The sequence below is a fragment of the Hemibagrus wyckioides genome, linkage group LG05 (genome assembly GCF_019097595.1).
Source record: "Hemibagrus wyckioides isolate EC202008001 linkage group LG05, SWU_Hwy_1.0, whole genome shotgun sequence".
In the NCBI taxonomy this organism is placed as follows: Eukaryota; Metazoa; Chordata; class Actinopteri; order Siluriformes; family Bagridae; genus Hemibagrus; species Hemibagrus wyckioides.
The window spans coordinates 21,615,753-21,632,776 of record NC_080714.1 but is presented as its reverse complement, the minus strand read 5'-3'; the positions used below and the strand labels follow the sequence as shown (position 1 = coordinate 21,632,776).

Genomic DNA, 17,024 nt, shown 5'->3' with positions numbered 1-17,024 from the left:
TAACATATGCAAATTACTTTGCTAGCCACAATGGGCTTCGTGTTCTGTTTCTGTTGTCTAAGGGCTGTGGAAGGAAAAAAAAAACAAATAAAATTTACAAACTGTTATTAACAATACATATAATAAATGTAAGACACACACAGCTTGGTTAGTAGTTTGGATAAGCAACTCTGTCTTGTGACTGAGAGAGCGAGAGAGAGCGCAAATTTGTACCATTAATAAAAACAATTCATATGTTACTGGTATTATTAATCATTAGTACAAGTAAGAAAGTGTATAAAAACAAAAACAACACAAACTGGTTGTGTGTATAATGACAGGACAAGTTTAAAAGTGTTCTCCATATAACCTTTTATTGGAGACAGAGAAAGAATTTGAAGTGGAACTCAGGAGACATGGCTTTCAAGCCACAAAGTGAAGAAAACTATCAAGATTTAGAGCTGGAAAGGGGGGGGGGGGGAGAGTTGAACAGCAGAAAATAATCAACCTGAACAACAAAAATAATTAGTGAGCAAATACATCCAGCTACTAAAAACCCATGCCTTTTCCCCCCTCGGTCTCTGAACATCAGGCAAATCTGTAGAGAGAAAAAACATCTGCTTTATAAAAACAGGCCCCTCCGTTTTTTTTTAAATCTTTTTTTGCTCTCTCTTATACATTCACTTTTATTCGCGCGCACAAAATGTCTCACACACGGAACGATAGAGCTGGTAAGTCTTGATCATGAGCGCTGCATTAAAAACAAATACTGAAAAGAAAACAAATCACACAGATCAACAGAGGGAATGAAGGCAATACACAGCAAGAATTATAGTGTGTGTTACTGATTCAGCATCGGCTTTACAAAAATAGCATATAGAAGTGATAAACTGATTCCTTAATTCATAAAGCTTGCTAGATAACGAGAAGAAAAGTGGTGTGTACGGTAGAACTGGAGTATGTGGCTGTATTGCTGTCATTAGTTGAAATCATCCAGATTACACACACACACAAACAAAGAAAACGGATGATAATCATAAGAGTTCTAGAGGTGCATCTTGTACAAACGTGTGCATGGACCACAGCTGACATGTTTCTTTCGCATGGGTGATAAAGCAAAAGAGCCTCAAGACACAGAACACCACAGACAGGGGACGTAAAAAGCGAATGTCTTACTCGTTGCTCATGTCACACCATATTAAATATGCTTTAATTGTTGGTTACTGGTTCCAGTCACAATCATTGCACCTACATTTAAGGCTTTTGGATTGCTGGTGGCTTTAAAATAGACTTGGAAATTCAGCCCCCTGTAACGTCAATAAAATGCAAACTGGCTCTTATTCTTTCTTTTCTTCATAGTCCACACTTCAGGATTGCGAGGAACCACAACACTGCAGGGAGTGGTACTTTTAAATAAAACAACAAGCCCTAATTCTATTACCATGACTAAATTCCACATACTGAATGTTCTGCATCCTACGGATTTGAACGTATTTTCGAGCAGCTCCTTTACGTCTTAAAGTAGTTTGAACGGCAATTCAAGAAAAAAAACAAAAAACATCGTCTTAAATTATGGCTAATTTTAATGTGTGAGGATGTGAGCAAATAATTTAAGACTCAATTAAAACAATTCTCTGTGGTTGCTCAATGTAAGGAATCTACCACCATTAATATAACACAGAACGCAACACGGGTTTGATCATTTCATTCTTCAGACAGATCTTCAACAACTGTCCACCTTTGGCAAACCAGCTAATGTCCGAAATGATTTCTAAAAGTCTCTGTCAGTGAGAAACAGGCACAAAGAGCATTTCAACTCAATTTCCATGCAAAAAAAAAAAAAGGTGTATGCATTAAAAAAAAAAAAGAGCTCAGCTGTTTGCTACCTGCTGAGAGGAGGAGAGGAAAAAATAAATTTTTTTGACAAAGACTAGGAGTCACCCATCATCTGACCCGGAGAGCCTGCAGCTAATTTAAAGTATATGTAATAAACCCCAGCAGCAGCTGGAACGGTTATTCAGAGCAAACTCTTTCCAGAATCCTTATGCACACACATACAAGTACAAACACTCACACACACACACACATGATCTTATTTGTACATTGCAAATAAAAAAAACATGAGTGCCACAGATATACACTTTCAGAAAAGTTCATCTGCACAACACCTAAGCTGAACATATCGGTGTACGTGTAGGCTTGTTTGTATAAGAGCGTTTATTAGAGCTGATCAAGATTTAGAAACTACCTATGGCAAGGCGTCTTACTCTCCGGGGCAAATCATCACCGCCTCTGCAGCAGGTGTTGCGATTGTGTCTCAGATTCAGAGGGACGAACTCAACGGTTCGTGTGCGTGTGTTAGGAGTGAGTGGGGGCGTCTTCAAAGCTTATGATGCTCGACTCTTGCCCTGTGGAATTCTGAGTAGTGCTGGGAGCTGGTGGCGAGGAGTCGCTAGTAGAGAGCAGGGGCGCGTCAGTCCGAACCTCGTCGTCGTCATTGTCTTCCTCGTCCTCCATGCTGGGCCAGGCGGACTGGTCCTCCACTCGCTTGAGACGTTCGTTCAGAGCTTTCAGGGCCAGCTGCCTGCAGGTCAAAACACAAACAGGAAATTCTTTTTAGAAAAGAATTTATAACAGCTTTGCCAAAATCGTCAATGTGGTATTGATGAATTTTCTAGAACGGCAGTTCACACAGCAGCTCCTTTTCCCTAATGCTGTTGTTTCTATAGTAACCGCTCAATCACAGGGGCCTGTAAACGCAGACACAATCTCTACACGGTCTCAGGCTGCTAATCAATAAAACTTAAGAAAGAAAAAGAAGTAATGTTTTTTATATTATATATAAAAATATATATATATATATATATATATATATATACATATATATATATATATAGATATATATATATATATATATATATATATATATATCCATATATATATATATATATATATATATATATATATATATATATGTATATATATATATATATATATATATATATATATATATATATATATATATATATATATGTGTATGTATGTATGTATGTATGTATGTATGTATGTATGTATGTATGTGTATGTATATAGGAGGTGTTTATTAAACATTTTTGGAGTCTCCAGGGTCAAAAAAAAGAGACATGCTGTACTTTTGTCTTATCAACTTTGCGAGAGAGAAAAAGACAGAGGCTGAACATCATTAACATTCAGAGATGTTTGTGTCTGATGGAATGCAAGTGAAATGTAGGACTGGACATTATAAACGTGTCATAAAAAGAACAGCGTGTTCATCTGTAATGAAACTTGGGTAGATGTTAAGGAATAACTTTTATTATTTTGCTGATAGCAGGCCTGTGTCCCCGTGTTTTTTTTTTTTACTTAAGCTTTGAGTCATAACACAAAATATGTTTTCACGCTTAAAAGGAGATAATATAGTTTTGATTCCCCTGAAAGGAGAGCGAAGCAAGAGCCCTCTGAACTTCTATTTTATTTCCCAATAATCTGAGAAGACTGATGGCAATCACTGTGAAAGAGCCTGGACCCTCTTAAGAAGTAAGAAGGATGTTTGTTTAAGTCATACTTGTGCTGCAGCTGTTGAGGAAAGTGCAATAAGGCAATATTTAAATGTGTGTCTGTATGTCGTCACACACTGCTGTCGTGTGTTTGCACACGACCTCTCAGAAACAAGTCCTACTACCAGGAACCAACAGAGTCAATTCTCAACACGCACCTCTACAAGATCCTGAAACTGTAAAAAGCATAGATCCAGTACTAACATTTTGGTACACATTGTAGCTGAAAGTTTTTCTTAACTGGTGTGTTACGGACTCTTGTTGCCTCTACTTTCAGAAACATCTTTGCTCCTACTGGCAGAATATGGCACTGTTCAAAAATGTGACACTATATCAGCCTCTTACCGTCTCCTCTCGGCATCCTGTGGGTCTGTGCCAGGCAGGCTGATCGTGATGGATGACGGAGCACCGACATCGTAGCGTTTCACCATCTTGCGACAGACCTTCATCTTGACAAGGGCAGCATGCACCAAGCTGGCAATGAAGCCCACAGCTGGCTGAAGTGCCTCTGGGAAGAATGAGGCGAAGGCGAAGTGGTCTGACATGTCGCCCCGCCCACGGCTGTGCCTCTGGTAGAAACGTAAGTAAACCCACCCTGCTAGTGCACCGTAGCTACAGCCCACAAATGGTGCAGAGCTTTCCAGCAGCCCAGCTAGCCGCAAGATAGCTAACACTAGCAAGACAAGAGCTGGAGCTGCCTTCAAACGAATCTGAGGCACTCGAAGCACAGTTGTGTCTCCTGATGTCTGCTTCAGAGCCACCAGGACGGCGCCGAGAAACGTGGGCGCGCCGCTGATGTGTACATCAAACAGGTAGCCTAGGTCGAAGGTCGCGGCATAGGCGAGAACATAGGAGAGGCCTGAAAGCAAACCAGCAGCAACGTTCACCACCACAAAGAAGACAAGTAACTCCAGAGCGCCCCATAGAGGCTCCAGCAGTCTCCCTGCAACAATCACTGTAGCCACATTTAGTGCAAGGTCCCACACGTGCTGTTCCACCACGCTGTGTGTCAACAGAGTCCAGATCCAGAAGTTGGGAGGAAAGAGGTATCCGGGTGTGATTCCGAGAGCCACACGTGTGTCCGCCAGCCATGAGACGAGGTAAAGCACAAACACTGTGGCACATATACATTTCACCACCACACTAGTGCTGGCTAAAGCAGTCAGGAAGTGCTGCCGCGCCACCGGCAGATATCGGTTCATGTTTGTCAGGTTTGACTCGTCTTCACTTAGAAGTGTGTGCTAATCAGAGCCTCGAGTGCGGCACGTATCACCAGCGCCCAGAGGTCAGAGCCTTCAGAGTGACTTCAAACCCTGACATCCATAAAGAACATGGCAGCGTCATCAGAAAACTGCATACGTTTCCTGTATTGGAGAGATATAAACAGAATTACATCAATTTTTCAACTTACTCATTATTTATTTCATCTATGATGTGTGAGATTCGCTGATAAAAAAAAAAAAAAATTGTACACCAAATTTTACTGTGGTGTGGATAAGAACATGAAACCTGTATATTATCACTCACTTCTAAAAGAAGTCTAAGCACATTCAGAGGGATTTGTATGGCTAGATCATCTAAGACTAATAAGAAATAGCGAAGTTTTATGTAAGAAGTCTCCAGTGTCAGAGCTTTCAGTCAGAAAGCCCTCTCAGTAACATTACAAGAGGTGTCTTGTCTCGTAATTTTCAAGAGAAATAGAAAAACACGAATGCAAATGACGTCACTAACTCGCTAACTTTACTAAAAAAGTCATGTAAAGCTGATGAGGTTTTCAGTCTTTCTAGTTTAAATCACTCTGGGGATTAAATAAGTCTCTTAATGAAAGGCTTGTACGAGAGGAAGGTAACAATTACACGACACACCATTTACACACCTACACTCATTAAAACCGTCATAACTGAATATGACTCAAGCCACTGCTGACGTTAGCCTACTAGCTAGCAAGAACTTTGTCCCTCGGTATGGCATTAAACATGTTGCTTCGTTGTTTTTATCAAATGACAATCGATCGGCTTTTAAACAACCTCTCTGAGTTCAGGTGCTTGCCCTCTTGAGGGCAAGATTAGCGTAGGACATCAACAGTTCTCCCCGGCACCGTGTCCTGTCATCCCGGCCGGAGCGCGCAGGTTAGCCCGAGGATTCACTTCTTCCACTAGGCCTCGAGAAAGAATTTTGATCGACTCGGATGGTCGTGAGACTCGAAACAGCCGTCCAACGTGTCAGTCCAGGGTTTCAGCGATTATATATCCGTTTCCACACGTTACACGTTGACGTGTACGGAGAATACACTCGCTTTGCTGCAAGGCACTCCCAGCCTAAATCCAACACTGCGATAAGTACAGACGCCAGATTTGCAAACGTCACCGTCGGACCATAACAGCGTCGCTTTACGGCAGCCGGCCTGTCGCAAAGACTACTGGGAAACGTAGTTAGAGTAATGCGCTCAATTGTCATGTAATTCTGCAACAGTATCTCTGTTTATTCACCTTCTTTTCATGGAAAGTTAAACCAGTAAACGTTTTTTTTTTGCCAACCTCTAAATGCAACATTATACTGCCCTGCTTGTGACATCCCCTTTTAACAATAAATAAAACATTAACACATGGCAATTTGATCCTGAAGTGCTGGCCATGACTTAGTCAGGCATGGGAATGGGATCGTTAAGTCATGGTCACGATTTAGTAACACAAGGGAACAAGATAATTGAATAATCGCCGCGTCTTAATAAGGCGTGAATGTAGTATTTTGCCCACAAGAAGATAACAAGTGGCATCGAAGGGCTACAATGCATTTCCCATTCCAACACACTGACACTTTTTCGCCTCTTAAGCGAGACACTGAACCCCGTCTGCTCCAGGGGATCTGTCTTAAGGCTGACTCTGCAGTCTGACACCAACTTCCAGGGATCTGTGAAAAAGAGAACATCACTGCAATGCAATGCACAGTGCCTTAGGAAAATATTCATCCCCTGGCGATTATTTCATTTTTGTTGTATTGCAGCATCAAATGTATATTAGATTGGGATTTGTTGTGCCTCTCTTGAAGTGACTATCACATAATTTTTTTTTTGACGGCCTAAATTAGGACTAGTATTCAATTTTCGTTGTGCACTCATGCTCTATATGTTAAACATGTCCATTTGTAAACTAAATACCACACAGCTAAAATAGCAGATTAGTTAGTCCTTCTGTCATGCAGATTAGGGAACTGAAGCTTTGAGGTTGAGAAGAGCAAATGTCACATAAGTATCAACAGGCTAGCTACAGCACAGAAGTTACAGAGCTCAGTGAGTTAAATAGGAGAACAATATCAGCAGCTCTTAACAGACCCTGGGTCTATGCAGGAGTGGCACAAAGGAAACCACTTCTGAGGAAGTCTAACATGATTGCATGGCGGAATTTGCTAGAAGGCATGTGACAAAATTCGAATTAGTGAAAAAGATGGTTTTCGTTCTGGAATGGTAAAAAGCCCAGACTTAATTTCAGTGAAAAATCTGTGCCATGATGGGAAATTGAATCGGAGAAAATAACATAATGAAGATGTTTCTCATAGATAAACACCCGAGAAAACACAAAACTGAAATTGCTGCACAAGGGCAATCTAAAGTATTGAATCTGGGGAGTGAACGCTGATCAATTATGTGTTACAGTGCAGTTACTTTTGAATGAGGATCACTGATTTAATTATTTTTTGTAGCAAGTCACTCCAAAAGTATTCTAATCTACTTAAATCTGATGTTGCATTGTGAAATAATGATCCACCAAAAGTGAAATAATGATCCACCCTGGGGGTGAATACTTTCTGGAGGCACGATATAGACACTGATCAGCCATAACATTATGACCACTGACAGGTGCCACCTGTTAGTGGGTGGGATATATTAGGCAGCATTTTAAAAATTTTGTCCTCAAAGTTGATGTGTTAGAAGCAGGAAAAATGGGAATGTGTAAGGATTTGAGCGAGTTTGACAAGGGCCAAATTGTGATGGCTAGACGACTGGATCAGAGCATCTCCAAAACTGCAGCTCTTTTGGGGTGTTCCTGGTCTGCAGTGGTCAGTATCTATATAAAAAGTGGTCCAAGGAAGGAACAGTGGTGAACCGGCGACAGGGTCATGGGTGGCGAAGGCTCATTGGTGCATGTTAGGAGCGAAAGCTGGCCCGTGTGATCCGATCCAACAGACGAGCTACTGTTGCTCAAATTGCTGAAGATGTTAATGCTGGTTCTGATAGAAAAGTGTCAGAATACACAGTGCATGACAGTTTGTTGTGTATGGGGCTGCATCGCCGCAGACCAGTCAGGGTGCCCATGCTGACTCCTGTGCTCCACAGAAAGCGCTAACAATGGGCATCAGAACTGGCCGGGTGCATGTATGTCATTTACCTGGGGAACTGCTAACATTGGATCTGCTGCTAACATCTTGGTCGTAGTGAAGGGTCATAATGTTATGGCTGATATTGTATATATGTCACGAATAAAAAAGGCTTTTTTCTTTCTGAACTTCCACAACCCTGACCAAGCTGTTCCTTCTGCGTTCTTCATATCTGGCTGCTCGCTCTTGCACAAGTAAAAACCTCCACCTTGACTGACTTATTTAGTGGCATCCCTCAGGATCTCAGTCCCGATGCACAGCTCTAGTCTCACCCACATGCCCCTTGGACCTTCCTGACAAGCTTTCTAAAACAACAAATGAAAACCAAATACTGTGCTTCCTCTTGGTATCTGTATTTGTATCTGTTTACAGGACATTCCAAATGACATATTCATATTGTTTACATCCATACCACACATGCCATTTCTCATTTGTTCTCCATCACTTCCACCTAACCATTTTACATATGCAGTGGAAAAAAATATTTACAGAGTAAAATTATCTACTCACACACTCCACAAATTCCACTGCTTCACTGGCACAGTAAAGCTGGTTTAGATACTCAACAATTACCGTTCATTAGTGTTCAACACTTTATTAAATCAAAACTTAATAGCAGGCTTTTATCACATAATCACAGTGTTATTAAATACGCTAGATAATAATACAGATTGGATACAATGACCGAGCAAGGTGGTTATTAACAACTTTCTCTCTCTCTCTCTCTCTCTCTCTCTCTCTCTCTCTCTCCCCCACAAGCACTCACAGACAGGGTTCAGGGATTTTTGAGTCAGAACACTTGGTTGAATTCTCCTCGCAGCTGTCAATAAGATGTTTGTTCTGAGGAAAAACTAGGCTCTCTGTGGCTGCACATGCTCTGTAAACAGAAGGGAAAAAATATTTAACCGCTTCTCCCGGTCTATAATTATTCTGACCTTGGTATAAAAATCGAAAATAATATCTAGCTTGGTGAGGAAAGATTATCTAAAAGATTATATTATATCTAAAATTTTTAAAATTTTTTAGATATAAGGCATTAAACTTTCAAATTCAATATAACTTTCAAATGTAATATATATTAAAGAACTCAACAAGACCTACCCTTTAAGGTTACTTCACATGTCGAGGAACGCATAAAAAGAAAATTATAGCAAAGTGCTACATTACGGCTTATTCGAGGAGACTACTAACAAGCTAGATTACTGCAACGCTTTAATGGATTATAATCAATTTTTACGACTGCTGGTCTCTTTGTCATTTAAATTCTTGAGCCATAGATATACACATTTAAAATGTATCTTGTAATCTAAGACCCTCCTTGACAAATGATCATGTCCTACAGATTTAATACGCTGCAGCTAATAAAAGACATTAATAGCAAAAAAAAAAAAACCGGGAACAGAACAGACTGAAATAATCAGCAATTATTTCTTCAGCGATGTTTGCGTGAACAGAGATCACTCTAGTGAGAAGAGGACGACGAAGTTGGTGTTTAAATGCTGCAAGTATCTTTTTCCTTTTTCCTCAGGTTCCTTCCTTGGACCACTTTTGATAGATACTGACCACTGCAGACCAGGAACACCCCACAAGAGCTGCAGTTTTGGAGATGCTCTGATCCAATCGTCTAGCTATCACAATTTGGCCCTTCGTCAAACTCGCTCAAATCCTTACACTTGCCCATTTTTCCTGCTTCTAACACATCAACTTTGAGGATCCCACCTACTAACAGGTGCCATGATGAGGAGATTTGATAATGTAAATGAAGAGGTGTGAGAACAGATTTTTTGCTAAATAAATCATCAAACCACAAAGATTATTTAACTGAAATGCTTTATTCTTGTCGTTATTGTTTATTACAGAGCCGAGCCTTATGTAACTTACTGTAGTTCAGCAGTGAGTCTTATTTTTCTGACAACAAATGTTCTGGAGGATTACTCTATCCTGCTTATGCTGATGTACAGCGGCTGTGATAGTGCCTGTCAAATAATTTAATCCTCCATCATTCTCTCATTTCCTCCCTCCTTCATTATCTCCCTCCAACTCCCATCTGTCCAAATGTCTGACTGGGTCTCTAATTCATCTTGCTTCAAAATGTCCAGAACCTATAGCAGTAGTGTAGCATCGCCACTTCCTGCTGGGGTTTTGACTGATGGAGATGGATGACTGTGTCACAGAAAGAGACAGAAAGAGTGAGACGAGAGAGAGGGAGAGAGATGAGAGAGGGAATACCTCACTGTGAGTAGAATATCTTACTGACAGCTCATGTGAAACAGGTATCAACTGACAGAAGTGATCCAAGTCAGTGGATCAGTGTAACTGTAGTCGTGCTGAATATGAAAAACCTGTAATGTATTGCTCTCAGGTAGCTCTAAGCTGGCACTATAATCAGGTCTCTTAAGACTGAGTCATCCTGCACAGGATGTGTGTATTTGTCATCCTCATCTCATACTACTTTCCACCAGCTCTGTTCCATAGTCTAGCTCTGCAAAGAATTCAAACTCAGGTAAAGTGGTAACAGAAACTTTCTGAGATTAAATCCTACGACTGTTTTGGACAGTGATGAACAGGTTTTTTTATGCACCAGTTTGACATTTCTTTTAAAATTTGGATTTGACAGTCAGAGAAAAACACTGCCACACATTTTTTGTGCTCTGTACTTTTGTATTTTCAAAATATGTAAAATAGCCTGCATGGTACAGCATATAAAACGATCTACATGTCATTCTGATGTATTTAAGAGCTGGTATTCTCAGTAAGCACATAGAATATTTGTGATCACTGTATGAACACCACAGTAGCTGTTAAATGTATGACCCTAGGTTCACACAAGCAGGCACTAGCAAGTTGCTTGGGTCATAGAAACTGCTACTTCTGCCTAAAGCTAACTAGTGATTAGTTTGTTCAATGCTGTTAGTTGTTCAATCTATGTGTAAAATGCTAGGCTTTGTATTAGCTTTGTCGGCAGATTAGCAAAGCAAGCTGACTGCAATACATTTACATTTATGGCGTTCGGCTGAAGCCTTTATCCAGAGCGGCTTACAAAACCAACATAGAGAAGTCTCTGTCAATGAATAGATATTGATACTGGTTCACTAGGTCACAGACTAAGAAAACCATCAGTCAAAATCTCATAGACAAACTCATTTCCCCCCAAATTTATTTATTTATTTATTTATTTATTTATTTATTTATTTATTTATTTATTTATTTAAGAATACGAAAATACTCACACCAAAGACCCCAACAATCTCTGTTACGTCCATAATAATAATGAGATGCTGTATATGACAAGTTAAGCGTCATATCAGCTAACATGGAACATTGCTCGTGCAAACAAGCCATTCCTTGAAGCGGAATTTGTTCACAAGTGCCTCAGTGATGCTGTTGCTATTCTTTGTCCCGAGTTTTTTTTGTTGTTGAGAGATATGTGTATGTTGTATCTTGTTACTGTCTAAGCTGCTGTAACAAGAATTTCCCTCATGAGGTCTATCTATCTATCTATCTATCTATCTATCTATCTATCTATCTATCTATCTATCTATCTATCTATCTATCTATCTATCTATCCATCCATGTGATAAAGGTTTTTTGTGACACTATAAGAGTGCTTTAAATAAGAATCTATTAAAAACAGAATTTATAGAAGGCACACTTGTAAACTGAAAATCACTGAAAAATCTTCACGAATAAACACAAGGATGTAAAGTCATTCATATCTGTAGAAAGTGATTTCAAACTAGAATACATTTTAAAGATAAATGTTTTATAAAAACCAGAAAAAAACATTATTTTTATTTTTTCCGTTCGGTTGTCTTTCTGTCACTGCCGCCTGTTACCATGGTAACTTGGTTAATGATCACCGGACACAGGTCTACCCTGACCAGTTTACAGAGCGGTGTCAGGGATAAAGCAGCAGGTGAAGGTCTTAAAGATGTTGGAGAAGATCCTGCTCAGCGTTCTGCGAGTGTTCTTGAAGAGCGCCCGCGAGGTCCTCGATTGTGCGTCTGAAGCTGCAGATGAGAAGAAGCAGAGTTACAGCAAAATGACCGAACCTGCTGTTTTAGCTGATTATCAGGACACATGACGCAGGAACGGAAAAAACCTAAAACTCTTCAACATGATCATCAAACTCATTAAAAATCATTAGCTAACTTCATAAACAAACATGATCATCATCATTTGTTATCAGGATACAGAGTAGTGATGAAGGTCAAAAATACCTGTTCTACTCTAAAGGACACGTGGAGGAAACCTCAAAAATCACAGGTTCCTTTCATTTTAAAGACTTACCGTAGTGGACAGCTGTAGGGTTGGACATGCTCGGCTGGACGACGCGTTGCACAGGAACTCTGGATCTGCGCCGGTTCTTCTGCTTCCTCTGACGCTGAGAATTTAGAAGATAAAAAGACAGATCATGAAGCAGAACTAGACGTCTAAGATAACTAACAACCTTAAAGACTGTGATTAATCCAGTGACTGATGTTCAATAAACCATTCGATTGTGAATAACTACAAATAAGGACCTCGGGAGAACATTTGGGGGAAAAAGTCCTGCATACCTTAACGGGACGTCTGATCACAACCGTTTTCTTCTTCACAATGAAGCGAAATCCAAGCTGCCTTTTCCTCTCCTGATTCTCAGCTGCTGAATATAAGGAGCCTCCATCGCTTCCTTGAACGTGAGAGCTCGGGCCAGGTTGGTTCTGCTCATCAATGACGTTCTGATGTTCCAGATTCTCCTCCACGGCAGCACGAGGAAACAAGCTGGAAGAACCTGCTGATACCTGCTGAGAAGACTTGGAGTACAAATTTTTCAGAGACCACATCAAGGAAGTTTCATGATCCCAGAGTGCTGGAGTAGATGCACAGTTGATTGATTTGTTCATGGAGCAGCTTTCCTGTATTTCGGTATCCCCACTAAACCCAGCATTTAGCACATTCTGCACTAAGGTTTTGGTGGACTGCTCTACAAACATGTAAACCAGCTCATAAGGAAACTGGGTGAATTGTACCGAGCTGTTCCCTCTATCTAGAGCAGAATCAGATGCACTCCGGACAACATTTCTTGTTTTAGCCACGTTCCTCAGGAGGAGATTTGCAATAGTGTCTGTCATGTCATGCGCTCGTTGCCGTATCATCTCCTCTGGAGAAAGGTTGTCCGGCTCTGTTAGCTCATGAACCATGCCATTGTCACAGATGTGGATGGGAACAACACGATCCCCATCGCTCACTGATGCATCTGTCCGTTTATCATCAGCAGCACTTGTAGTTGAGGAAATAAAGAAAGCCTTCAGCCGATCACGCACCACATTGAGAATGTGGCAAGAAACGTATGGCCTGTTTTGGGCTGAAGGCAGAGGCTTCCTGTCTGCATCTATAACCTGCTGCACACTCTTTTGATCTTCAAGAGCAAAGAGACTTTGGAGTTTTGAGGAAAAGCCTGAGGAGCTCATTGAGTAGGGAGCTGAGTGAGCATCAGCATCACTGACCTGAGCTTCACCTACCCAAGCTTCCATTCCGTTTTCCACATCAAACAGTCCAAAGTCCAGAGCTGCTCCATTGATCACACTCTTTATGATATCAAAAGCCACTCGATCCAGATCTACTGACGACCTCAATGACGATGCTCTGCTGGATCTAGAGCCTTTCTCGCTAATTAAACCTGTGGAAAAGTATGAAGATAACTTCTTCACCAGGATATCATTATTGAGGAACTGTCCAGCAGCGGTAGACTGAATGTTCTCTAAGGCGACGGAGCTCCTGACCAGGTCCATCAGGAAATTCAGTTCTGTCTCACTGGAGGCATGGATGGAGGTTTGGGGCAACACTGAGGCAGCGAGTTTTTGTTCCGTTTTCTGAAGAACTTCACTGACCACTTGTGTTGCTTTGCTCATGAACTGATCACTGAAAGGTCTCTCACCCTGAGGAGCTGATAAAGCACCATCAGTAGGCATGTTGGACACAATCTCAGAGATCAAGATCTTTACAGTAGACCAGGAAGAGGACCTGCTGGGGTCAACTTCTTCCAAGCCTTTCATTATTCCATTGACCTCCTGGTGGGACTTTAGTGATTGTCTTGAACTTGTCTCTCCTCCAGGTCTGACACCCTCTTCAGAGAGATACAGAGCCAGGATCCTTTCACAGATCTCATTAGTGCATGCGATGCTGAGGTCATCTAGTGGTGAGATCGGATCTCCTACAGATGATGAAGCCCTCGCGGAGCAGCTTGGCCTCTGTCCTGATGCCATACTCCGGATGGCCCCCAGCATTGCACTTTTAATTTCTGTGACGATTCTCTGAGAGAGCTCACAGATGAAGTCAGACGCCTCTGCAGGGGAACTTCATAAACAAACAGAAAAGAATGAAGATTATTTTCACATCAAAAAACACACATGAACAGCCAATTGATGATAAAAGACAGAAAACCCATGTGATTAGTAATTTCACCACCGTGCTGCCAAACCCTGGACTCTTGATTGATCAGGTGTTGTCTAAACAGTGCAGTAAAATTGATCCTTCTGAATATTAAGTGTGAAATCGATAAAGTTTACCTTTGAGCTGAGGTGTCTGAGGAAGAGCACTTGCTCAATTTCGACTCCATTTTCTTCAGTTTGTCGTTGGCCTCCAGAATCGCCTCGATCCCGAAACTTTTGCGGAGAGGCTTCAGTAAATGTTGAATGACAGCAGACAATGATGTGGTCAAGATTTCCGAACAATCAGAGGCAAACTCCAACCTTGAGACCTTTTGAAGTAAAAAAAAGATCAGCTTGTTGAATATGAATGTGATCAGTGACATTACCATGTCTTTAAACAAATGAAAGCAGTTCCTGAACTCTGCTGTCCTTCAAACCCATTATCTTCACATAACAATGAATAACACTACTCTAAATAACTGTAGAGATTTACACATGACTGAATCTGACTGTTTCTCACATCAATAAAGCCAATAGAATATTACACAATACACTGATTCATCTCTTCATTAGCCAGATCAATCAACTCCTTCTTATATTTACACCCTCTTCATTATTCCTTATTCTCACGCTCTTACCTCCTTCTCCATGTCCCTGCTCACGGCTTTCCATTCCCTTTAAACACACACACACACACACGCACACACACACCCACCCAGAGAGAGAGAAAAAATCAGCATCTAATATTGGATTCAAGTGTAAATAAACTGAATAAAACGTTACTGAGAGTCAGAGATAGAGCGTACTCATCACTCAGCTGAAGAACCAGGTCCAAAATGTCTCTGAAACACCGCTGTCTCTGGTCAGGCGCGGGGTCCAGAGTGGACGCTCCAGCAGGTCCACACCTGCTACTTCTCCTGTCCTCACTTTTCTACAGAGAGCACACAGACATTTTACAGCAGGTTCAGTGCCTTAGCAGTTTGAGCAGTTTTTAATAACTACAGCAGTGAGCATAAATATTAGCACTCAGTTTCAGTCCCAGAATCAAATGAAAGTACATCCTGTTTCTGCTCCAACTGATTCACATCCACTTGACTCACCTTTGAATCACGTGACTGTGAATTTCCCATCTTCTTGTTTTATCTACAAAAACACAGCTGCACTGAGTTCACATGATCATAATAATAATAATAATAATAATAATAATAATAATAATAATAATAATAATAATGAGTGTAGGGGCTTACCTCTGCTGTAATGTGGATAATACATTAAATGACCAGTAGTCGGATTTTGTCCTCACGTCAGATCCCGTGACGTCACCGAGCATTCTCTGACAGGTTAGCGTTCTATATAAACCTGGGTGAAAAAAAAAACTTTTAAATGTGGGCGTGTCGAAGGCGGGTACTGTGTCAGTCATTCGGCGCGGGAGCCAATCATATTACGGCGTTGTTACACCGTCAGTCGTAGCAGCTCCGTAGCAGCTCCCGCTCTGTATCTCAGTGCTGCTGAAGCGACACACGGTTTATTGGCGCGAGGCTCTGAGGCGAAAGGACGCCGTTAACACCGCATTATATTCACTTACTATCGATAAAATCACCTCAATAAAACCTCACTTTTACACAGTTTTACTACAAACATCAATTACATCCTCCAGTGCTACCAACTACACAGAGTTTACTAACTAATGTAGCTGGTTTAAGTGAAACCCGTAGCATGGAAGCTAAATGTGGGTTTGTTTTTTAAAGTGAGGGTAAAAAGTGAGGAAAATGTAATAATTATCCCTTAAATATTACTACAGTTTTGGTGAATTTGTGTCAATAGAGGGGATTTGATCCGTGTCCGCCATTTTGTGTCACACTGACCTGATTTAACATTAGCATGATTAGCATTTGCAGCATTGTTTACTATTGATTATTTATTTATTTTATTAATTTTCTTCACGTTTTTAAAATATAAACTCAGATATAAAGATATATATAATACAGGTATAAAGATATAAAGTATTTTTGTGGTATCCACCTTTTTTTTCTGAGGGTGCTGAAAAGTGGAGGATAATAATAATGATAATCTTTGCAAGAAATTAATTTCATCATTCAGTATTACAGGTATTCCTCAATTAACTTGTTCCTGATCATCACAAATCCTTATTTTAATCTTTCCTTTCTTACATTTTGAATAAAAATTATTTTTGTACCACTACCCATCTAATGCACAACATGGGCATAACTGACCCGTATTCATTCCCTGTGTTATTTCAATCATGGCTGAATGCGTCTTTGCTGAATCTTTAAAAACTTTTATTTTATTATTTATTATTCCAGGTATTGATTATCACAAATCATTTTGTTTAGTTTCCCTTTCTTACTTTATAAAGAAACAGTTTTTGTATTTATGCATCAGTTATACACACATGGGTCAAAACTAGGAACCTTTGATATTTGCTAATTTTTGCAAGAATGAACGTATTTACTGCTGAGAACTATTCACCTGCCACACATTTCACAACTCAGCACAGTCCAAAGCTCACCTTCTTCCCATAGTGCATCCTGGTGCCATGTGTTCCTCAAGTAAGAGACGCACATGCACCCGGCCATCCACATGATTCATCAGACTAGGATACCTTCTGCCATTGCTCTGAGGTCCAGTTCTTATGCTCACGTGTCCATTGTTGCTGCTTTCG

At 40.6% G+C, this 17,024-nt stretch overlaps 2 protein-coding genes across 2 annotated transcripts; both read right to left on the bottom strand.

The window, feature by feature from the left end:
• Positions 1-332: 332 nt before the first annotated feature.
• On the bottom strand, positions 333-5,950 carry tmem115 (transmembrane protein 115). Its single transcript, XM_058389205.1, has 3 exons — positions 5,582-5,950; positions 3,900-4,918; positions 333-2,563 (listed from the first exon to the last, which is right to left on the bottom strand). Exons 2-3 carry the CDS (start codon positions 4,754-4,756, stop codon positions 2,338-2,340), a joined length of 1,083 nt encoding a protein of 360 aa, XP_058245188.1. The 5' UTR covers positions 4,757-4,918; positions 5,582-5,950; the 3' UTR covers positions 333-2,337.
• Positions 5,951-11,813: 5,863 nt separating this feature from the next.
• LOC131353317 (uncharacterized) lies at positions 11,814-14,176 on the bottom strand. Its single transcript, XM_058390266.1, has 3 exons — positions 12,488-14,176; positions 12,219-12,312; positions 11,814-11,938 (listed from the first exon to the last, which is right to left on the bottom strand). The coding sequence occupies exons 1-3, from the start codon at positions 14,174-14,176 to the stop codon at positions 11,814-11,816; spliced, it is 1,908 nt and encodes a 635-aa protein (XP_058246249.1).
• Positions 14,177-17,024: the final 2,848 nt, after the last annotated feature.